This window comes from Rhinopithecus roxellana, chromosome 2 (assembly GCF_007565055.1).
Source record: "Rhinopithecus roxellana isolate Shanxi Qingling chromosome 2, ASM756505v1, whole genome shotgun sequence".
Classification (NCBI taxonomy): Eukaryota; Metazoa; Chordata; class Mammalia; order Primates; family Cercopithecidae; genus Rhinopithecus; species Rhinopithecus roxellana.
The window spans coordinates 11,269,742-11,293,795 of record NC_044550.1 but is presented as its reverse complement, the minus strand read 5'-3'; the positions used below and the strand labels follow the sequence as shown (position 1 = coordinate 11,293,795).

Genomic DNA, 24,054 nt, shown 5'->3' with positions numbered 1-24,054 from the left:
AGATTTATGATTGTATTACTTTTTTACCTTATAAAGACACAGTAATGAAAGATTCAAGCTGCCAACATGTATATGTAATTGTGAAATGAGGATTTCAAGGACTGTAATTGAGATTTTAATTACTTAAAAAAATTACTTAAAAAAAATTCTGACCAAATAAATGTCAAAATAATATAAACTATCACAGCCACCTCTAAAGCCTTGGGATGATATTGCTCATAGAGTCATAGAAATGTTTTTCTTACTGGATCATTCAGGAACCTAGGATTATCAATGGCAAACATACAAGTCTGGATATAAGAAAATTCTCATAGGCCTTAATAGAAAACATTTAGAGCTATTAAACATGAAATTATTATAAGGTCAAATAGATTTTTGGCTACCGGACTTGCAAGATTAATGCGAACAAGCTTTTAGAGTTACCTGGGTAATCCTGGATTTTGCCTTTTTTCTCCCAAGTGGCTTATAAATGGATTTTTTCTTTTTCTTTTTTCTTTATTTATTTTTATTTTATTTATTTATTTATTTATTTATTATTTATTTATTTTGAGACGGAGTCTCGCTCTGTCGCCCAGGCTGGAGTGCAGTGGCGCAATCTCGGCTCACTGCAAGCTCCGCCTCCCGGGTTCACGCCATTTTCCCGCCTCAGCCTCCGGAGTAGCTGGGACTACAGGCGCCCGCCACCACGTCCGGCTAAATTTTTTTTTTATATTTTTAGTAGAGATGGGGTTTCACCGTGTTAGCCGGGATGGTCTCGATCTCCTGACTCTGTGATCTGCTCGCCTCGGCCTCCCAAAGTGCTGGGATTACAGGCGTGAGTCACCGCACCCGGTCTCAATTCTCAAGAGATTTTTATGATATCATAGTCTTCTTTCATGTATATAATATCTTTTCTCTTTGCAAATATTAATAAAAGCTTTTAAAAATATTTTGTATTTTTTCACTTCATGAATTATTTCTTCTAACTTCTATTTTCTTTGCTATGTTTCTATCTTTCCTATTACAAAGCTAGAATCACTCCACATGTCTGATGATCTTGGGTGTCTTCTGTTGCAGGATGGGGCACTAATGAGCTATTGGGAAGCTCTGAAACATGGGTGGCATCTGTGTCATGTGAGATTCGCTATAGAACTATATGGTGGGATTAATTGCTGGGGAATATAAAGTCAGTAAGGGTGGGTATGTTCTCTTGGGCTCGTCAGATTTTTCAAAAGATGATTTAGGAATTTTCTGTTTAGAAGACACATGCCCAGCTGCCAACACTCCGTGGCCCAAGAGGGCAATTGAGAATTGAAAATCATCATAGCAGAGTAGAAATCCAACAGAAGCATAAAAGAGCTCAATTAATGTATGCCTTGGTGTACCTTTTCTTCAGAAGATAACTAATGAAGTTCCCCCAAACTGATAATTAATTCAAAGAAAATGTGATATCTGACAAGTTGATGCTCTCACCCTGGGGAGAGGGAAGGGATTCCCCAGGATGAGGGTGGGAGGGGGGGGGTGCCAGGATGGCAGGTGTGTCCAGATACAAAGCACCTCCTCCCCACATGGAAGTCAAAGACTCCAGGGAGACACACAGCTGGGAATAAAATTTCCAGTGACTATATAAACAATCATGCTGTGTCTCAAGCAATTTAAATGGAAATAAAGTTGACATGTTCTCAAAAAATATGCTAAAAAACTCAAAAGTGGCTTTAAGGCTGACATACACATACAAAATATATGTCTATAAAATGAAAATAATAGTAGAACATACCTCATAGAGTTATTCTGAGTTTTACATGAGTACATAATTTGAACCATTTGGAACAGCAACTGGCACATGCTGAGACTGACAAGGATATTAGTTATTATTATTCTTTCGGTTATTAAACTCCAGAGTTAGGCTTCCTGGAATCCTGGCCCCACCACTAGCTGTATTACATTGGGAAATTTATGCAATCTCTCTAAACCTCAGTGTCTTCATCTGTACAATGTTCACGGCAATGGTATTTACGTCGTAAGTTAATGCTAAACATTGCACTAAATGAGGCAATGTATGCTCCAAAACTAGCATAGTCAGCACTCCATAAATGTTAGGTATAAACAGTAATTATTTGTGATTTTTACAAAAATTTATGTTTTAAATTCAAAAAGGGAAAAACTCTCCACCATTAAAGAATTCTTTAGTTTTTAGATCGTTTTATATTGCAACAACCATACTATTTGTATTACTCTGTATTGTTTTAATAAACACTTTGCATTTCTACATCATCTCAGTAATTACACGTTTAAGCATCTGCCAAGAACATTTTCAGGATAATTTAAAATACATCAATACATCATCACAACACTTTTGGAACATTCAGATGGTTTATAGTTTGGCTCTAACAGAGAAGACTGGATGGAACATCTTTGCTTTTGGATTGGGCTTCTTAGATTATTTCCCGACTCCTTCACATAAGGAAAGTACACAAACATTTTGCTGTCTCACACATGCTCTTCATGGCAGGATTCCAGGCTCCACAGCCACAGCCAGTCCAGCAAACATTTCAGTCCCTCAACATCTTTGGCTTCAGTACCAAAATCAAAATGAAATGCTAATTGAGTAAGAATTCATGGCTTTGAATGTGGGTATTTTCAAAAATTCCTCTGGGAACTTAAAATTTATTCTATTTATTGTAATATTCTACAGATTATTTCTATAACTATTTCATTCTCAAGTTCTATTTATTGCTACTAAAGTCCCTCTCCCACTCTTAATTTTGCACCTCATCCCCAAAAATGCTTTAAAAACTGTTATTTATGCACATACATGAAATGTTACAATTTTTCTAGCAATCTTTACAATAATATTAGTCTTCCCATTTTGCCAAATAATTTAACCCCCAAAATGAAGAATTTGTACTGAAGATACTTTCTGCCAGTTACAATATTATTTCTTAGATTGAGGTAAATTATTGGCCCATGGAGAAAAGGAGACAGTTGGATCTCTTACAGAGATGCTAGTCTGTCCTTCTCGAGGCTTTGGAGTCACATCTTCACACTACTCATCATTACCTGTATAATTATATTAGAAATGCCAGTCCTTGCCTTCCACTAACCTTCCAAGAGCACTTGTGGTAATTTGTTACATCAGTAATAGAAAATTAACACACCTCTGTAGCAAACATGGCCATCTACGGTCTGTGGGTAGACACATCTCCCTCTTTGACCACAACCTGGAAAAGCTCTCCAATTTTAAGAAGTCCTAAGATTAGATTAGGTTCACCTGGATAATCCAAGCTACTCTTCCCATCTCAAGACCTTTAACTGAATCATATCTACAAAATCCATTTTTTTCCATGTAAAGCAACATAATCCTAGATTCCAGGGGTTAGGAGTGGACATCTTTGAGGGCCATTATTCTGCCTAGCACACAGGGGATTGCTGACCCAAACTGAACCGAGCATATCATCTCTCTGGATAAGCTGAATTTAGGATATACTACTTGGTGGAAATGTAATATAGAATTGGGCTGGCTTACAGAGACACACACAGAGAAAGAAGCGAGGAAAGTGATGTCCTGTGACCCCTAGAGATTGACAGGGTTACCTTCGGACATTCCAGATGTTGCTCCAGGCCTGCCATGGCCCTCTGATACTAGAACACTGACACTCAATCATGTGACAACTGCTCTTCCCCCCACAGCCATTTAAACTTTTAGAAGGTGGGGCAAAGAGTAAGCACAGAGTAGCTGCCAGATGGTATTAAGAAAGATCTCCTGACTCTATGGAGTTTGTCCCAAAGTGCTTTTGGCAGTTCACGGAGCCATGTGTTCATGAAGCGATGGAAGCTTATAAGTGGATATCACATTTCCAAATTCGTTAGGGCCTTGAAAACAAGGTGATAGTGGCTATAATTCCTTGAAATACTCTGTCTATGGGTGTGAGAGAGGATTAAACAGAAAAATGTATAAAAGGGGGTACTAGGGGAGAAAAATGTTTTCAAGATTATTTGTCCATATGTTAATTGGATCTATACCTCTCAATTGCAACTCATCTTTCTTACTAAATCTTAGTATCTTTCTTTCAAGGCTTCCTCACTCTCAAATTAGATGTCATTCATTTAATTTAGTCAACAAATATCTGAGCACTCACCCTGTGCCACTCATTGAGTTAAGAGCTGAGAATGCAAAACGCAAAGACGAAGTAGGATCTTCCTCTTTTGATTCCACGTTTAACTTTCTCCTGGCACTGACCACTTCCTGCTTCACAGGAGGGTTCTCTATCTTCTCTACCTGAACACAGCCAATCCCACTGCTAATATGTAATCCCTTAAAAAGGAGACACTGAATCTTCTCGATTATGGGACTGCTCATAGAACAGTGTCTGTCGTAACATAAAGGAGCACAAGAATTCAACAATCTTTAGTATGACAGGGATGGAGAGAAGTGAAGCACGACTGTGAGAGGGAGTTAATACAGCTCCACAAGGGCGACCTTGTCGTGGGTCTCAAAGTTTGGGTAGGATGTGAATGGGCCAGAGGGACAGAAAAGAAGAGAAAGATCATGATGAGCAATGGATTCCTCTTTGGAGGAACACAGAGATATAAGCTTCTAAAGAGCATAGGCCTTGTATTGGAGAAGGGAGAAATAGTTGGATGAGAAGGCTAAAGCCAGGTTATCTGGGGCTATCTTCTTTCCCTCATACCTTTCCAAATGAGAAGCAACTGAAATCATAGGACCTCCTTTGCTTTTCTATTGGGTGAATGTTTCTCGGTCTTGGTGTGAGTCTCATTGCCTACATAATTAAAGCTTATTGAAGTGTTCCCTTGGCAAATTTAGAGAAATATATCCTTTATGCTAACATGTTCATGTTGACAGACTATATCTAATTAAATAGTTGCCTGTAGAGTTTTATGATGTCTCCAAGTGTGAATAAAAGAAAAATCAAACTCCTGTTCTTGGAAAGTCATGAGGATACTTGTTACACTGATCAAAGGGCAATGGAAATGATCCAGTGAGGATTTTGCTCCATTTCTCACAATTATTTAAAATCTACCTCAAATGCCTGTTCCTCTACAATGTCTCCCGAGTCCTTCATTCTGAATAGCACCTCTGTCTCTGTTTCCAAAGCACTAACTCATCCCTGTGATAGGGCACTTCCCAGCCAGGCTGATATGTAGACTTGCTTGCCTGTGTGTCTTTTCCCCATAAATCGTGAACTTCCCTTTATGAATAATAATTGCAGCTAACATTTTGGAGGGTACTCCTATCTGCCAAACTCCATGATGAATGTTTCACATGGATTATTTCCTTTATTCACTAAACAGTCCTTTAAAATGATGCTATTATTCATCTTCATCTTACAGATAAAGAAACTAAGGCAAAAAAAAAAAAAAAAAAAAAAAACATTCAGTGAAATAATAAATCCAAACACACAGAACAAGTAAGGAATAGGGTTGGCCTGGTCCCAAAAGCCATGCCATCACTGTTGCCCCATACTGTCTCTTGGCACAGGCAGAGGTCATGTCTTGAATTCATCACTGCTACTCCACTGGACCCAACTTAGTGCCTGACACAGGGAGGGGTTCAGTCCATACTTAGTAGTTTTGAATCAAGCAGAATTGCCAGGCGCAGTGATCCCCTTTGCTGTGACTAACTGGGAGTCTGATCCTCTGCTGTAAAGACAACGAGGGTGCTCTCTCTGCTCTACTTCGTTTTTCCTGTTTCCTTACTCCTCTTCCTTCCTAGCCGCCCCATGTGGATTCAAAGTTGCAGCTTAGTGCAGACAAAGGGAATATAAGGCAAAACGACCAATGTGGAATTGAGAGAAGAGAAACAAGGAATTCCAGAGGCTGGGGGGAGAGTGAGGAAAAGAGAAAGTGATTACAATTTATCACTTTAACTTAATATTTAACCTAATGAAAACAAAATCTTATCTGGAATTTGGAAGTCAATATTTTGACAGCTGGTTCAGTACCCTTTTCTTTGTTTTGACAGTCTGAGAATAATCCAATGGGTGTGGCTTAAAGACATCGGTCACGTGTGGAATTGGAATTGGATGTTACACAAGCAACAAAGTAAATGTCTGTGCAATATATCTGCTTTATGCACTCAAGCAGAGAAGAAATCCACAAAGACTCACCAGTCTCCTGGTCTGCAGAGAAGACAGAAACAACATGAGCACAGCAGGAAAAGTAAGCAAAAAATATATTACTCTTGGTAATATATTCTCATCAATATAACAAAGAGAGGAATACAGCATTTGATGAATAATTTAAAATTATTATCTAAATTAGAAATGATACACTGAAATATGATGTGCAATATACACCTCAATATGAAATGTATACTGAACTGCAGGGGAAATAAGCTATTCTTAAAAATCTTGCACCGGGCCCTCCGCCCCTGGGGCGGCTTCGAGCGCGGGCCCTGGGCCCCGCCGCCTTTCAGGGCCGCTGCTCCGCGGGCACATGGAAGGGAGTCGCCCCATTCCGCCTCCCGGAGCTCCCGCCGGCTTGCAGGACCCGGCAGGTACCTCTCGGCCGCGGCTCACCCTTTTCTTTCCCTCCATGAGAAAGAAGCCAGCTCTATCTGACGCAGCAATCCTGATGGTGATCTCCTCCAGGAACACTGGCTGGTTGAGGACATGTTCATTTTTGAGAATGTGGGCTTCACCAAGGACGTGGGCAACATCAAGTTTCTGGTCTGCGCAGGTTCCCATGAGTAACTGAGGGTAGGGGTACCCAGCTCCACCTCCAAAGATAAACCTGCTCCCCACAAGAACTGGTCTTTAATGTGGTCTAACTGTTCCGCTGCCTTCTTCTCTGTGCTAATATAAATACGGAGTACCAGCATGTCCACTTGAACATGCAGAGGGTTAATCCCGCTTCCTAAAGAACATGCCTCCTGCTTAGTTCACTTTGCATCACATTTCCTAAGCTCCTTTTTCCCCCAGTTTTGGGACACTGTGCTTACCTCCACAAATCTCATCTCTTCCCTGGCATTCTGCCTAGGCTTTGTTTTGCCCAGGGGATCCCTCTTTTTCTAGAAGAGCAGTATTCAACCTTTTAGCTATGTCGACATGTAACAAAAGATGCTTATGTACTGATAGTTGAAAGTCTGCCTTTTTCTCATTCAATAAGGCATACAAATATCTGACAGTGACTTCGTTGTATAGCTACCCTTGTGATCTACGGTAATTTAATCTTTCTAAAAGTAAAGCATTTACAAAACTCAGTATTTAAACCACTAACCAGAAACATTACTTGGGATGCATCTCTAATACCATGTTTGAGCACCTCTGCTCTAGGTTGAGAATGACATTTTATTGTGAAGATGGATGTGGTCCCTCTTCCCTTGAAATCTTGTGGTTTCTTTTTATATTAACTCCCCACTGCTACAGCCTAGAAGGTGAGAAGCAGATTTTTAACCCCATCTGGCAGCCACTCAAGGAAAACCCAGCCCTGGCTGTTTACCCAGGCTGTCTTGGAATGAGAGTGCAGGGTGTAGGATATGAGGGTTAGGCCTTTGCCAGATTATACACGAGTTTATAATTTGCTTTATCTGGACAGGTAACTTTCTTCCTTTGTTCATAGGCAAGAAGATCTTTAATGGACAGTATCATTTACTGAACCTACTAGGCATGGTCCTCATGGAGTTTTGGTTCAACTGGAATCTCTGTGCCAACCCAGGATACAAACTTCCATCCAGATGCCTCTATTTCCATAGCTCCAGGGCTGCTCTAACAGTTTGATATCAGCAGACTTGTTTAAGCCTTCAACTTGATTTCCAACTATTCCATCATTTCTATTCTGAAATGACTCACCGTCATAGAAGGAAGTTCATTATATAACCAAGGTTTCAGGTATCCTCCTGTAACCACCTCTATCATTCAGGAGGCCTAAAGTTGAAATAAGTACTAAATAGAAGCCTCACCATCTGAAGTCCCTTCCGTTGTTTTCTAGTTGCTTCCTCCTTCCTTTACCCCCATTCTTTCTAAGGGCTCCCCCACTGCAGTGCAAACTGGCCTTGGGCACTGTTTTGCAACCAACCTACTCCCCTGGAAAGGTGGCTTCCTTCTCCAATCAGCCTGAATGAGCTTCAGTAAGCAATTGAGAAAACTGTGTTTTTCCGGCAAACGGTCACATTTCCATTTTTATGGCATCTAGAGAAAAACAGAGTTATCCAATCAAGTCAGGAGCATAACCCAAGTAGATGCCTCTAGGGGCACATGGCCCCTCACATCACAAGCCAGAACCTAAGCTAAGCATTTTTTAAAATGAGTTTGAGACTAGCCTGTGCAACATAGTGAGACCCCATCCCTATTAAAAAAATGAACAAAATTACCTGGGCATGGTGGTGTATACCTGTAGTCCCTGCTCCTTGGGATGCTAAGGTGGGAGGATCACTTGAGCCCCAGAGATGGTGGCTGCAGCAAGCCAAGATCACACCACTGGCACTCCAGCCTGGGATACCCTGTCTCAAACAACAACAACATATATATATATATATATATATATATATATATATATATATATATATATATAGTGACTTGAATAGGAAACCATAGTATTTCATTGTTTTCATTTGCATTTATTTTACTTCTAGTGAAACTTTTATGTACTTATCAGTCATTTCTGTTTCCTTTTTTGAAAACTGCCAAATGCTGCCCTAGTAGCCAAAAATATCAAGTTGCTATTCTGCCTTTTCAGTTTGATCTGAAAGAAATAAAGGCATTTAAGCAATGGAAAAAAAATTTTTAACAGGAATGTATAAAACCTGTATCTATTAAGTCTTTATTTCCTACATTAAATAAATTTGCAAAAATGATAGTTTATTCCAAGCTAATCATGACTGATTTGTAAATCTAAAGTTAGAAAAGTCTTTAATCACAAGTTATCTTCATAATGACACCATAATTCAAATGTGTTATTATTTGTATTCATATTTTTATGAACACAAGAAAGTTGTCTGATAGAAGTTTGATGAGAGGAATTTGATTCAGAAGACTGAAATATCCTTCAACCTTACTATAAAATATCTTACAGAATGCTCTTTGATCTCACAGCATTAGAATCATCAAGGTTAAGCAAGACATCAACGTGCAAATTCTGATTAAAAGGGGTCCATTATGATACAATTCAGGGAATTTCCACAAAAATCCTATGGAATAGTATCTTCCCCATTTAAAAGTTAATGTGGTTTCACAGAAAATTAATAATACAATTTGAATAATAATACAATTTGAATCACTTACCACTAGGAATACAGATATTTGTTTTTTTCTTCTATAAATTTGCTCTTATTTGTTCAATGTGTTTACAGGTGCATGTGGTCATTCAATATAATCAATTGATATTTTTTAATTGTTTAATTACATAAACCTGTGCAAGTATTTCCAGTCGTTTGTTGTGTTAGGAGTGTACCACACAGTAAAATATCTCACCATGATAATTCAATTTAAAGGTTCTGAGGCTTCTCTCTACGTTGTGTGACAAACAGGCTCATATCAATAAGACCCGTTGGAAATCACCAATAGCCCATTGTTACTGTTCTTATTCCACCTCACTTTACTTCCATTGATTACTAATTAATATTTACATTCCTAATAGAAAATTACTAAAAAAGAAAATTCAAATTTACCAAACTCAACTTAAAATAATGAGTTCATAGAGCAAAAGTATAAACCAACTATATTAATGAAAATAATAACTGATGAAATAGACAATCCTCCCCTCTTGGGTGCAACATCAATAACTTAGCTTTTTGAAAGCATTTAATTTGTGTTTACCCATCCTGCATTTTATTTCCCTCAAATGCTAAATGGTGACAATACTAACATCTATCTCATGAAGTAGTTTTGAGAATAAAATCAATACTGTAAAGCACTTAGAATCACATCTGGTACATGATTAAATATTAACCACTATTAAATATTAATATTTAAATAAATATTAGCCACTATCATTATTATTACTGCTATTTAACTTTTTGCTAACTTTTTAACATCACAGAGTACTGAAAATGTGAGGCTAGATTAATTGTTATTCTCTGTACAGCCGGCGTTCAGACTTCAGAAAAATTATTCAATCAGAGTCAATTGATCCTCAATTATTTCAGCTGTAAAATAAGCCAATAATTCAATAGTACTGTCCTGGTAGCAGCCTTGTCAGGTTTAAAAATAATGCGCATTTTTTTATAGCAACACAATTTGCAATTGCAAAAATATGGAATCAACCTAAATGCCCATCAACTAACAAGTGGATAAAGAAAATGTGGTACATATACACCACGGAATACTACTCAGCTGTAAAACAGACGAAATAATGGCCTTTGCAGCAACTTGGATGGAGCTGGAGGCCATTATTCTAAGTGAAGTAACTCAGGAATGGAACACCAAATATCCAATGTTCTCACTTAAAAGTGGTAGCTAAACTGTGAGGACATAAAGGATAAGAATGATATAATGGACTTTGGGGACTGAGGGAAAAGGGCAGTAGGGGGAATGAGAGATAAAAGACTACATATTGGGTTCAGTCTACACTGCTTAGGTGAGGGGTGCAAAATCTCAGAAATCACCACTAAAGACCTTATCCCTGTAACCAAAAACTATAGAAATTAAAAACCAATCAATGAATAAATTTTAAAATAAAAATAAAAATAATGCATGTAATTTACCTAGCACAGGCCACAATGTGCCTGTCACATCATAAGCACCTAATAACAAGAAACTTCCTACTATTAGTATCTTCTGTCTAAGTATTCTGATATTTATTTTGGCATTGACCATGTTGAACATCCTACAAAGTTGAAAAATTTGGCAAATAAATAATGAAATGAATTGGCAGAAAAATAAATCTCAATTGAATTTTTAAATTATATTTGCAATTATGTTGATTCTTTCTAGAAAGGGCTCTGCAAACTATACATGCTTTACCACAATAAAGATGGTTTTTACAATACATTGCCAAGCACTAGAAATATATGCTGAACTTTCTTTTTAAGAACATCTGCGGATAAACTCTGCTAGATAGAAATTCAAACACACTGTTTCTCCAGTTTTAAAATATACATGTGTGGGTCTGAGTGTATACACACACATGTATGCACACACACGCACATACCACCAACTCTAATCTCTATAATATTTGGCTCAAATCTAAGCTGGAAGGAGTCTCTACACATAAATTAGATTACAAAACAGGCTGCAAAAGCTAAGTTTCAAATGAGTAGGAAACAAGTAGCACACAGAAGTGGTGGAGAGAGAAAATTAAAAGAGGACAATAAGCAAATAGGGAGAGAAAGAAATATCATCGTACACAGGAAGGTAAACCTGTAGAACTGTTCTTATAGAGTCAGAGCCTTTTGGCCTAAGCAGAAAATTGAGCAAGAAAGCAGTTTATTTTATGTAGACAGACACTGACTCTGTCAGCAAAATAAAGGTGACTTCTAACTTCATGTGTCAGCCAACAGTTGTGGGTAAACAAGCATTTTCAGGACAGCATTAGGAAATATCAGGAATAAACACCTTCAGAGAAAAATACAACAGCATAAGAATAGCCTAAATAAATATATTCCATTTTTCTCAATGTCTTTTTATACTTTGTTTATCTTTCCTTATGTTATTGCTTTTAAAAAGATACTTTTATTCTCTTTATAAACCAGAGTACTTCATTTCCATGGAGCTCTTGTTAGGTACCAGACATGGGACCCAATATTACATGTACAAAGATGAAAAGACACAATTTCTGACTTCAAGAGTGGGAAAACACTGGTACCATCTCTCTGTTTGATTTTCTAGGTAATCAAATGCAAAGCAGCTGTGCTATGGGAGGTAAACAAACCCTTTTCCATTGAGGATGTGGAGGTTGCACCTCCTAAGGCTTATGAAGTTCGCATTAAGGTGAAGTATTTTTCCATTTGTATTTCATTTACATTTAAAAAACTCAGAGAATATTAAAATGGAAACATCAAAAAATCCACTAAGAGGCATATCTTATATGATCATCCAGAAAATAAAATTACATTTGTTGTCAAGGAAAGGTATAAATATAAATTTTAAATGTCTAAAAAGTGATCGAAGAGTACATACAGTATAATTCCAGTAAAATACAAAAGAATTTATATGTTTGTACAGAAAAATATTCCAAAGGATATTTATCAAGACTTCAAAATCAATTGACATTAGATATTTTCCATGTGCTACTTTGCTATTTCTATGTGTTTTTTAAAGTGTGCATTCTTGTATAAGACTTAAATATTTCAGAATCAATTATTTCACAGATTATTCTAATTTGTTTAATTCAAGAAGGGAAGGTAGAGAAGGGTTTTAGACTGATTAACCTTGAGGATAAACCGAATCTTTCATATTTAGGAATAGTAGGGAGTATAGCAAAACCCTTGAATACATTTTAGAAGCACAATTTCAGGAATCTGGGTATGTTAAATTTATCTAGTTACAATCTTTTCTGAATCTGAACATCTTCTCTTTATTCTGTAGATGGTGGCTGTAGGAATCTGTCGCACAGATGACCACGTAGTTAATGGTACCATGGTGACCCCACTTCCTGTGATTTTAGGCCATGAGGCAGCCGGCACCGTGGAAAGTGTTGGAGAAGGGGTGACTACAGTCAAACCAGGTACAGGATTCACACTCAGGAAACATGTTGGTTCACCATCCTAAGATTTCCCAGCCTGGATGAGGAAACAGGCAATGAGGGACGAAAGCGCTTGCAGAAGGTCACCGCGCAGCCAGGACTTCAGGGGTTTCCTCTTTCTCTCTCTGCCTGCCTGACTCAAGCATGTATGCATTCAGGCACGCATGTATTCTACCCTTCAACCATTATGTACTGAGCATCTGCTAGATGCCAGGCACCAGGTTGGAGCCTGGAGATATGTGAGGATCAAAAGGGACACAGTGCCTACCAGCGTGGCATTCATAATCTAATAACTTCATGTTAGTGTTGCTGAACACGGTCTTCTTCTCTCAGGGCCCAGACAACTAGAAACGGGAGGAGGGAAAAAACATAAGTATGGAAACTCTTCTGTGCTGAGTTCACAAGGTGGAGGCTACATAGCCTCCAACTTGTGGAGTAACCATGGAGTAAACATGGAGAATTCATGGAGTAAACATGAAAAAACATGACCCTTTCTTAGGTGACCTATGCAGCCCCGTCACCAATTTCATCTTCCAACATGGTCCCTCTTCCTGAGCATGGAATCAATGAAACTGACTAGGTGAAAGGAAATGAAAGAAACATAGAAGGAGCCATCCACCATCAACAATGTCTGCCTTATTACCTTCAGCCAGGCTTAAATGTGACTGGTTACAGATTACTAATTATAAAGGGAGAATAACTAGGACATTTCCATACCATCATTTTCACATAAATTTTACCTACAAAATGTTATGGGGCAACCATTTTTCTTGGTCTTGCGGAATAGGTAGCATAGGTAATTAAAAATAAAAATTATGTTTAATTCTAAAAAATCACTTTCATTTTATTTTATTTTTTTATTTTATTTATTTATTTATTTTGAGACAGAGTCTCACTCTGTCACCCAGGCTGGAGTACAGTGGCGCAATCTCAGCTCACTGCAACTTCCACCTCCCAGGTTCACGCCATTCTCCTGCCTCAGCCTCCCGAGTAGCTGGGACCACAGGCGCCCACCACCATGCCCAGCTAATTTTTTGTATTTTTAGTACAGACAGGGTTTCACTATATTAGCCAGGATGGTCTTGATCTCCTGACCTCGTGATCTTCCCGCCTCGGTCTCCCAAAGTGCTGGGATTACAGTCTAGAAAATCACTTTAGGCACTAGATTGGACCTGCCACTTCACCTAATACTTATTTGAACTGTGAACAGAAAAATAAAATGAACTGTCCAATTTGGGTTTCAGCTTCTACTAATTCCTTTAGTAGTAATAAATTAATAACTACTAAATAATAACTAATAACTGCTAAATTACTAATAATTACTAAATAAAAATAATAATCACTAATTAGTTAGTAATAAGTTAATAACAAAATGACACCCTTACTTTTTACCTGTGCTCACTCCACTGTAACAGGAAAAGTAGATAATTCACAAATTACCAGCTAAAAACATTTCAAAGTCAGTTCTTGTCCTAAAAGTGCCTAACTTATTGTGGAGGGTTGAAATTTCCAGAGAAATTTCTGGAATTGTTCTTTGTCCCATTTTTGATAGTTTTCCTCAAAAAAAGAACTAAGATCATTTTAAAAGCATTCATTTCATAATAAAGATAAACCTAGTCACTTTGAAAAGAAAAGAATTAGTTTAAAATTCTCATTTTTATTGTAAATCAAACTATAACAAAAAACAGGTCTTACCAACATCTAGTGGCACTATTATACCCTACTTTCAACTAAAATTTATATTTATGCTTACATTAAGATTTAAATAGTTAAGGATTAAATTAAACATTTGTAAAGCCCCCAGGAGAAATTGATATACTACATAAAAGTAACTATTAATACAGTGGAAGCAATTTTTCTAATCCATGTTGTTTCCCATATTTGCATTTCCTCTCTAGGAATCTTCAGGCACTTATAAACCCAAACTGGAAATGAGGCTGTGGCAGGCAATGACAAATGACATAGTTGTCATTGAACTGTATTTCTTGGAGACTTTTAAAGACACATGCTTCTAATATTTCAAAGACATGTGAGCTTTAAGTTTATGCTCTGTTAATACTGGATAGAAATTGTAAAAGAATTTGTTTTATCCCTCTCCAGGTGATAAAGTCATCCCACTCGCTATTCCTCAATGTGGAAAATGCAGAATCTGTAAAAACCCGGAAAGAAACTGCTGCTTGAAAAATGAGTAGGTTTCTGAGGCTCTCCCTCCACAGACATTGAGTTTGCACATTAGTTATGCTCCTGTCTCATGCCTTTGTGTGTCTGTGTATTGCACTGCCCAGTGTGAGCAATCCTCGGGGGACCATGCAGGATGGCACCAGCAGGTTCACCTGCAGGGGGAAGCCCATTCACCACTTCCTGGGCACCAGCACCTTCTCCCAGTACACGGTGGTGGATGAGAATGCAGTAGCCAAAATTGATGCAGCTTCGCCCCTGGAGAAAGTCTGCCTTATTGGCTGTGCATTTTCAACTGGTTATGGGTCTGCAGTCAAAGTTGCCAAGGTAAGAATGACAACGGGTGATAAAAACAGTTACATGCAGACTGTCAGGAACCCAAAGGGAACCAATTTCTCCCAAGAATCAAAGATTATTTTTGTAGACTTTGAATGTTGGCTAAGAATAGAAACACAATCCAGAAAGAATTGAGAGCACATGCTAGAAATTTCACGTTTATCAGATTAAAAAGTTGTTGAGAGTTAAGAAAACGTAAAGATTTCATTTTCAATAACTATTCTTCTGTATTTGCTCTTTATGAGATCATGAAATTTTAGGCCTGAGAACTCATTTAGTAATTCATTCAACAATTAGAGAGCACCTATACATGCCTCAGGCACCATAGGTTCTGCTAGGTTCTGAGATAGCAAAAGTAAATGAAATGAAGTATTTGTCCTTGAGGAGCATCTAGTCTGTGGATCCTCTACTCCCAGAATTAGGATCAACAGTAGAGTCCAAAACCTTACCTGATGCACTTCCAAACCAAGGCTCACCCACTCTGTGGATTCTTACACGGAAAGTAATGAAGCTTCAGTGATGCGTAATTCACTCATTATGGGATTTCACTGCTAAAACTAACTCCCCTGCCATGAACACACACATATACTTCAGAAGTGGTAAATTTCAAGCAGAAATTCTTTAAAGGCTCCTCATCTGAGTAGGCTGAAAATCTAGTAGTATGCTTTATTTTATGAAACTGAGGTCCAGAGTTATAAAGATATTTGCCCAAAGTCTCAGTGCTGAGACTAAAATATCTTTTTAATATGCGAGCTGAGACTAAAATATATTTTTCAATTCTCCTGCTGAATCTTAGCTCGCAATACATAATTATTAGTGTTTTAAAATCACAGTCACAAGTCTTGTATTTTTCTAAGTAAGGTAGAAAATGGTGTCCCCGTAGTATGAATAACACTTGATGAATGAATGAGTGAATAGACACCCTTAAGGGAATATAAGGATGAGATTACTCGGGACAGGAAAGCATGTCACCCACAATGAAGACTGACTGTGGGAGACTAGGTTTAATAAATAATCACTAGCCAACCAAAAAAAAACAATTCAGAAGGCATCTTTTCCAAATTTCTGACTTTAGCACTTAGTACCTTGTTCAGTGCCTCATCCGTGCTAGCAGGTGGTCAAAGAGAGCCTACCCAAGACAGAAGATGAGGCTACTCATAACAGTAGATTGTATTTATTATTGACATATAGACAAACGTTTCATTGCTGTGTTGTTCACTAGTGTATTTTTAAAGCAGGGATATACTAGTCACAACTACTGAACATAAATGAACCAAGGCGTTAATTACAGAGGGTGTAAGTGGAATATTTTTCAGTCTCTTGGAGTAGCCTTTTCCACTTATTTTATTTTCCAAATATTGCCTTTGTGTATGTATGAGATATTGAAGCTGACTATCATGGGATTTCAGCAATTGAGAGTCCCTTCAAGACTGTAATCACTGCCATCTGGATCTCAAAGATCATCCAGTCCCCTGGTTCCCAGCCTGACCTTCCCATTGGAGTCACCTGGGGACTGAGTTCCACCTGCAGAGATTCTCATTTAATTGACATGGGCTGTGACCTGGACGGTGGGAGAGTTTGTAAAGCTCCCCAGATGAATCTAATATGCAGCAGTTTGAGAACCACTCAACTAGTTCATCCCCTTGAATTTAAAAATAAAGCAACTGAAGCCAGAAGAGGTTTTGATAAAAGGTTGGACAGAAGAGTCTAAGTAGCTCTTGATAAACACGTAGGCATGGCACTTTATAAAGCTTAGGCACTTTCTAACAATCATTACTGAATCCATTTTTGCATTTTCTGAAAACATAGGTCACCCCAGGCTCTACCTGTGCTGTGTTTGGCCTGGGAGGGGTCGGCCTATCTGCTGTTATGGGCTGTAAAGCAGCTGGAGCAGCTAGAATCATTGCGGTGGACATCAACAAGGACAAATTTGCAAAGGCCAAAGAGTTGGGTGCCACTGAATGCATCAACCCTCAAGACTACAAGAAACCCATTCAGGAGGTGCTAAAGGAAATGACTGATGGAGGTGTGGATTTTTCGCTTGAAGTCATCGGTCGGCTTGATACCATGGTATGTACCATGACATGCCCTGAGATTTCTGCCTCTGCAACCTGGAAGATGCACTTAGGCAGCAATATATATATTTTATGTATAAAGGATATTTTTAATGATGAATGGAAGTTTCCCATCATCTGTTACCTGGCTTGTTTAATTTTTGTTATGAGAAATCTTTTCTTCCATCAACTATGCTAAACCTGTCTCAAGTCATATTTCCTCTAGAGGAAAAGCAATGGGCTTGTTTTTCTTAACTGAGCAATTACAGATTTACTTTATTAATTTTTAGTTAAAAACTGTAAGTTCAAGTAAACATAAATAATACAAATTCTGTTCTCAAATTGAAATGTTTTATTTTTCTCCCACATTCTTAAAAAAATGGTTTAATAATTTTGCATATGTTCTTAATAAATTCCAAATTTTAAACATGTTACTATTTGAGCAAAAGAAATGAGCAATTTTAGGCCAACTGCTGTTTTATTAACAAAAATATGCCCTAAGGAAATTGACTGCTTTTAGACATCACTGTATTTTATCACAGAAACGGGACAGTGCCTGGCACATAGCTAGTACCCAATACTAGTTGGACTGAATACTTTGAAAAGTCCACAGTCTCTACTAAAAATACAAAAATCAGCCAGGTATGGTGGTGTAGTGCATACCTGCAATCCCAGCTACTCGGGAGGCTGAGGCAAGACAATCACTTGAACCCAGGAGGCAGAGGCTGTAGTGAGCCAAGATCGTGCCATTACACTCCAGCCTGGATGACATAGTGAAACTCCGTCTTAAAAAAAAAAAAAAGGAAAGAAAAAAGAAAAAAAAAAAGAAAAGTCAATAGACTTTACCATCCCCCAAAGTTTAAAAGCTATGCATCTCATAGCATTGCTTATAGATTACATGAGACAACGCATGTGATATAGTTAGCACAGTGCTGTCTGTCATATGGTAAGCTCCCAATAAATATCAGCTGTCTTGTTTTTTTTTTTTTTTTTTTTTTTTTTTTTGAGACAGGGTCTCACTCTGTCACCTAGGCTGAAGTGCAGTGGCATAATTATAACTCGCCGCAGCCTCAACCCCCTGGACTCAAGTGATTCTCCTACCTCAGCCTCCAAAAGTGCTGAGAGTATAGGCATGAGCCACCACACCCAGTCTCAGTTGGCATTATTGATATGAAATACTATTTCTAATCTTGCAGTGCTTACATCATCTTTGGCTTATTACATGGTATTTCTTCCAACCAGTTACAAATATCAATTGCAGTGGGAAACACATCTCTAGCTATATTTCACCTACCTAGAATTCTCTAGAATCCTACTCAAAAAGTCTCCAGAAACCAACAAATTTCCATTGCTGAGGTTTTCTAGAAGGTCCAGCAGTGTGGGTAACAGGGAGGGGCACCCTAAGATCAAAGCTCTCGGCAGCCTTGGCCTGGAAGAGATGCCACAGAGGAATAAAATGTCAAAAGAATTCAACTTTTTCCAGGGCTACAGCTTTTCTCCTTATGCTCTTTTTCTATATTTTCATCCGTTTTCTCATGTGGAACTCGAGTATACCTTATCTCAAGATACCAAATGTCTGACACCCACATGTTCTGAGGATGTGTGGTCTTCCAATGGTCAGAATCCAAAATCAAAGAACTAATCATTATATACCTATGGGGATCCTAAACCATTTTCTAACTACAGAACGTGTTCCAAAAGATGCCTGGAAAACATTTTCTGAACTGTCTCTTGAGGTTTCCAAATAATCAGTGTATTTTAATGTAAAACCAATACGTATTTGGGGAGATAATAAAACAACATTTAAAACATGTCCATTTGAGTAATGGACAGTAGAATAGGAATCCACTTAAGAGGGAGACCGTCAGTCAACAAGAGACAAATTTCAGTGGTATAATCATTTATCTTGTTCACAATCAATATATCTGGTTGAAAGTACTGGGTTCAAAGTACCTATGTAATAAATCAATGAAAAATGAATTCACTAACTCACAGATCACCTGAGAATTACGTGATGATGAAATTTTTTGTTTTATGTATGTTTATAATGATGTTTGCCTCCTTATTCCTTTATTCGGAAGAATTAAGTGCGCTCCAATTTATTCATCCATTCTTTCATTAAAGAAACCACTTTCTGGGCATTTCCCAAATCCAAAGCACTATCCTATGCAAAAAAGGGGAATGAAGGAGCAAAAGACATGATCTCTTTCCTCTACACACTCATAATCCAGTTAAGCCTATTACATGATATTGTGCATTATGAGTAGGAACTATGCGACTCCACGTTAAAGATGCTAAATATTCACTTTATTCCAGATGGCTTCCCTGTTATGTTGTCATGAGGCATGTGGCACAAGTGTCATCGTAGGGGTACCTCCTGATTCCCAGAACCTCTCGATAAACCCCATGCTGCTACTGACTGGACGCACCTGGAAGGGGGCTGTTTATGGTGGTATGTAGTTGGGCTCAAGTGCCAAATTCTCATTAACATCAGTATATCTCCACTTCTACAATTGACAAGGTGAGGTTTTGAAAACAAATCAAAAATAAATTAAAATTCCTTTTCTATCTACAGTCTCCAAATCAAGTAGATATGGAAACAATGCAGACAGAAGGTCCCAATATAAACTTTTCTGTTGTAACCATAACCCAGGATCTTTCATCTCCATCTGTTTTTGTACTTGTGACTGTGTAAGAAGGCATGGACATTTTTAGTAGAACATAGAAATCTACAACAATATTTCATATCTATGCCCAAATTTAGAGAACTGATAAATTTGCTCCTCTACTTTGGGCATAAACATCTGTAGTATTATTTCTATGTGAGAGACAAAAGAACTAAGAAACTTTGTTTATCTGTGATTTTTTTTTAAGTCAAGGCACTGTAAAAGCATATTGAAGTACTCCATCTCTTCTTATCCTCAGTTATAGCAGTCTGGAATGAAGCACCTTTTCTAAATTTTCATTTATTTGGAAAATCTCTTCAATTCTTCTACTGACCCTGGTCAGATCCAACAATGATACTGTCTTCTTTTCAGGCTTTAAGAGTAAAGAAGATATCCCAAAACTTGTGGCTGATTTTATGGCTAAGAAATTTTCACTGGATGCATTAATAACCCATGTTTTACCTTTTGAAAAAATAAATGAAGGCTTTGACCTGCTTCACTCTGGAAAAAGGTAGATTTAAGTTCGTTTTCTGTTTTGCTTTTTTTTTTTCTACCACAGGGGATTGTCTAGCAGAGAATGAAAAAGGTGGAAGGATGAGAAAAAATAGAGTCTCTTGGTTTTCCATTACCTGTTCAGTCTTTGCATGGAGCACTTGTAGGATCATACTGTGAGAAGCTAAAAACAGTTGCTTTGCATTTCCTATTCTGCTGAAATCAAATTATGTTGATTACTGCAAATCTGAATGATCTGAGCCACTCAGCCTTCCTTAAAAGAGAACACTCACATTTGCCAAAAAAAAAAAAAAAAAAAAAAAAAAAAAAAAAAAAAAAAATCCACAAAAAAGCAAGTCTATTTAAACAACCATAATTATAACATGGTGACCTTGAATCCTCTTCCTTCTACCTATGTAAAGCTGACACTAAGTGTCTGCATATTTGAATAATTTTCAGGACATCCTCAACATTTTCATTGCAGGAGTAGGTGGAACTACATTGGGATTGTTTTCTAGGTAGATAATACTAGTTTTTTTCTTTTTCTTTTGTAGCTTAAGAAAACTTTTTCTACCAATTAAGTTATCATAGAAGAGAACTAAGCAGTATTTTAAATGTTTGTCGTACATTTTCTCTGAAGCTTAGAAAAATAAGCCAATTCTATTTCCTATCTCTAATATTTAACAGTTACAACCAGCTAATAAAATGCATTTTGTCATCTGCATTTACATGAGGCACAACTGGAAACATGCAGTTATATCTAACCTTTGTCTTCTAGTCCAGAGTCTGAGATTTTTCTGCTATCCCACACTTATTTTCCTGAGATTTTCAACTTTAAATAGTGTTTCTTTGGCATTCACACAATCATTATACTAGATACTTTAACTGACAACATTCTTGAGGAAGGAAGGAAACTAGCACTCACAGACCACCGGCTGTTCTACTAAGTATCTTACCTGCATTATCTCATGTGATTCCCAAACAACGCTCAGTGTCAGTCTCTATCTCACTATCTTAGAGAAGAGAAACTGAGACACGGAGAAGACATGACTTTGCCAAAATCAACAAGTGGTAGGAAGGGGAGCCAGGATTCAAAAGTAGATCTTGTTATTAGCAAATCTATTCACTTTCTACTGCCCCTCAAGAGTGCGTGTACATATGGAAAACAGTAGTCATCAAAGGGTAGTTATCACTGTCATTATTATTATCATTGACATCATCATTGGGATCATCATCATAAGATTGAAAAGATGATGGCAAATATAGAGATGAACAAAACCGGAGGACAGTGTTGAGCGACATAAGAAGTCATGAAGCATGCCTAAATTCATTTTATGAGAATGTCATATAGTAATATGCATAAGTAAATATAATTAATCCTATCAATAAGCAAAGATTTAAAATTGTAATACTGAATGTTGGTAAGAATAAGGTAAGTTCGGCACTTTCATGTACTTTCAGTAGTAATTGATACATACTTCTGGAAAAGCAATTTGGTAATATGTATCAGAAACCGTTAAAAAAAATGACTGAATCATTTGCCCCAGCAATTCCATTTCTAGAAATCCATTCTACAGAAATAATCAACTATTCAAACATACATATATGTTTACTCGTTAGAACTTTAGAAGCATTCTAAAGTTCAACACAAGGAAATTAAATTCGTAAATTCCAGTCATCTATCAGAAATGAATGAAACTATCAAAAAGAAATGACTTCATTGGGAAATTCTCATGATGTAATTTTAGGCTCATTTAATGAAGAATATAAATTGTATATATTGTGTATGCAATGTCTTAACTTTTCATCAAAAACAGTAAAACATGCACATATTTCTAGAAAAAGTTCATAGAAATTCAGGAAAACATTGAAAATTATTATTTCTAGGTTGGGGGATTATGGATTACTTTTACTTTCTTCTTCCTGCTGTCTTGCATTCTCTGAATTATGTGCATATATTTTTCTCATATATGCATATGCATATACATATATGTGTTAAAAATTAAAATTATTAAAGAGTCACAAAGACCATCATTTTCTAAAAACATTTACTCATGAGAAGTTGGTTTATAGAAGAGGCATTAGTTCTAGTGTAAATGTTCCATTTGTAATTTTCACAAGAATAAAGAATCTTAGAATTAATACAAATCGACTTTATTCTCTACTTCTAAGAATCCTTAAACATCTCTGTATCAAACGTCTTTAAAATTTCCAGCATGATCTTTCTTAAATTATCAGTTCTTTCAGGCAAGTTATCCATCATCTTATAATTCTTGCAAATTTGTATTTGGATTTGAATCCCAACACTCCATACAAGATGTGCTACCAGAGCAAGTTACAAATCTTTCTAAGTCTCAGTTTTTATAATCTCTAAAACAGAAATAATATGGAAACCTACCTCCTAGTGTTGATGTTTAGGTTGAAGTTTAAGAAAATGCACAAAGAATGTGACAAATAGTAAGAACTTACTGCAAGTTATTATCTAGTGTTGTTTTATATTCCTTATTATACTAGGGATGTGGGCATGCAAAAATGATTTTTTGAAGATGCTAATGTAGTATTGAAGTCTAAATGACAGGCATATTCAGGATGTTGTGAGTGAGATTAAGATTGGAGAAAAAAATTAAAATTAAAATTAAAAAAAGAGAAAACCAAAAAAGATGAACTTCCTTTGACTTGAACCAAATGTATGGGGATGGAAATAGGGTAGCTGGGATCACAGACAGATTTTCACTAAGACAATTCAGATGCTCCTTGGACTCTCACATGGAAGCGTGTGGGTTGTCTAAATGTTAACAAGTCTCTTCTTTCCTATTGCAGTATTCGTACTGTCCTGACGTTTTGAGGCAATACAGATGCCTTCCCTTGCAGCAGTCTTCAGCCTCCTCCACCCTACATGATCTGGAGCAACAGCTGGGAAATATCATAATTCTGCTCTTCAGAGATGTTTTCAATAAATTACACATGGGGGCTTTCCAAAGAAATGGAAATTGATGGGAAATTATTTTTCAAGCAAAAATTTAAAATTCAAGTGAGAACTAAATAAAGTGTTGAACATCAGCTGGGGAATTGAAACCAATAAACCGTCCTTCTTAACCATTCTACTGTGTCATCTTTGCCATTGAGGAAAAATATTTCCTGTGACTTCTTGCATTTTTGGTATCTTCATAATCTTTAGTCATTGAATCCAGTGAAGGGAAACCTTCACTTGCCCTGAACACACACCTGCTGGGCCACTGTGCTTGAAGTCTCCTACCTCTATCTCAATTTTCACTCTCGGCATTTTCCTTTTTTAAATAAAATGTACCAAATCCCTAGGGTAAAAGCTATGGTAAGGTAAAGGATAGACTCATATTTACAAGTAGTGAAGGTCCAAGAGTTCTAAATACAAGAAATTTCTTGAGAACTCAAATAAAATGTCCCACATTTACTACAGTAAAGTGTAGTGTTTTTATGACTTTTTTACTATTTCTTTATGGTCGATGTATCATTGATTTTTAAAAATAATAGCAGATTTCTTGCTTCATATGACAAAGGCTCAATTACTAATTGTAAAAAATGAACTATTTCCAGAATCATGTTCAAAAAATCTGTAATTTTTGCTCATGAAAGTGCTTCACTGACTAAATTGTATTAGTCTATGGCTATACATGATTATTTAGATGATGACTGAAAATGCGTATGAAGTAATTAAAAGCTATATGGTG

The 24,054-nt window shown here is 37.1% G+C and overlaps 1 protein-coding gene across 1 annotated transcript; it reads left to right on the top strand.

Moving 5' to 3' along the window:
* Nucleotides 1-6,058: 6,058 nt before the first annotated feature.
* Nucleotides 6,059-23,498, top strand: LOC104668836 (alcohol dehydrogenase 1A). The gene is made up of 9 exons (XM_030915318.1): nucleotides 6,059-6,159; nucleotides 11,766-11,867; nucleotides 12,465-12,603; nucleotides 14,722-14,809; nucleotides 14,907-15,126; nucleotides 16,945-17,205; nucleotides 19,506-19,641; nucleotides 20,228-20,366; nucleotides 23,168-23,498. The coding sequence occupies exons 1-9, from the start codon at nucleotides 6,142-6,144 to the stop codon at nucleotides 23,190-23,192; spliced, it is 1,128 nt and encodes a 375-aa protein (XP_030771178.1). The 5' UTR covers nucleotides 6,059-6,141; the 3' UTR covers nucleotides 23,193-23,498.
* The last annotated feature ends 556 nt before the right edge of the window (nucleotides 23,499-24,054 follow it).

Bases quoted from the DNA above. Each gene is read 5' to 3' on its own strand.
- LOC104668836 (XM_030915318.1), top strand. The intron at 11,868-12,464 runs GTGAAGTATTTT...TTTATTCTGTAG, and splicing joins CTTATGAAGTTCGCATTAAG to ATGGTGGCTGTAGGAATCTG. The intron at 14,810-14,906 runs GTAGGTTTCTGA...TGCACTGCCCAG, and splicing joins AACTGCTGCTTGAAAAATGA to TGTGAGCAATCCTCGGGGGA.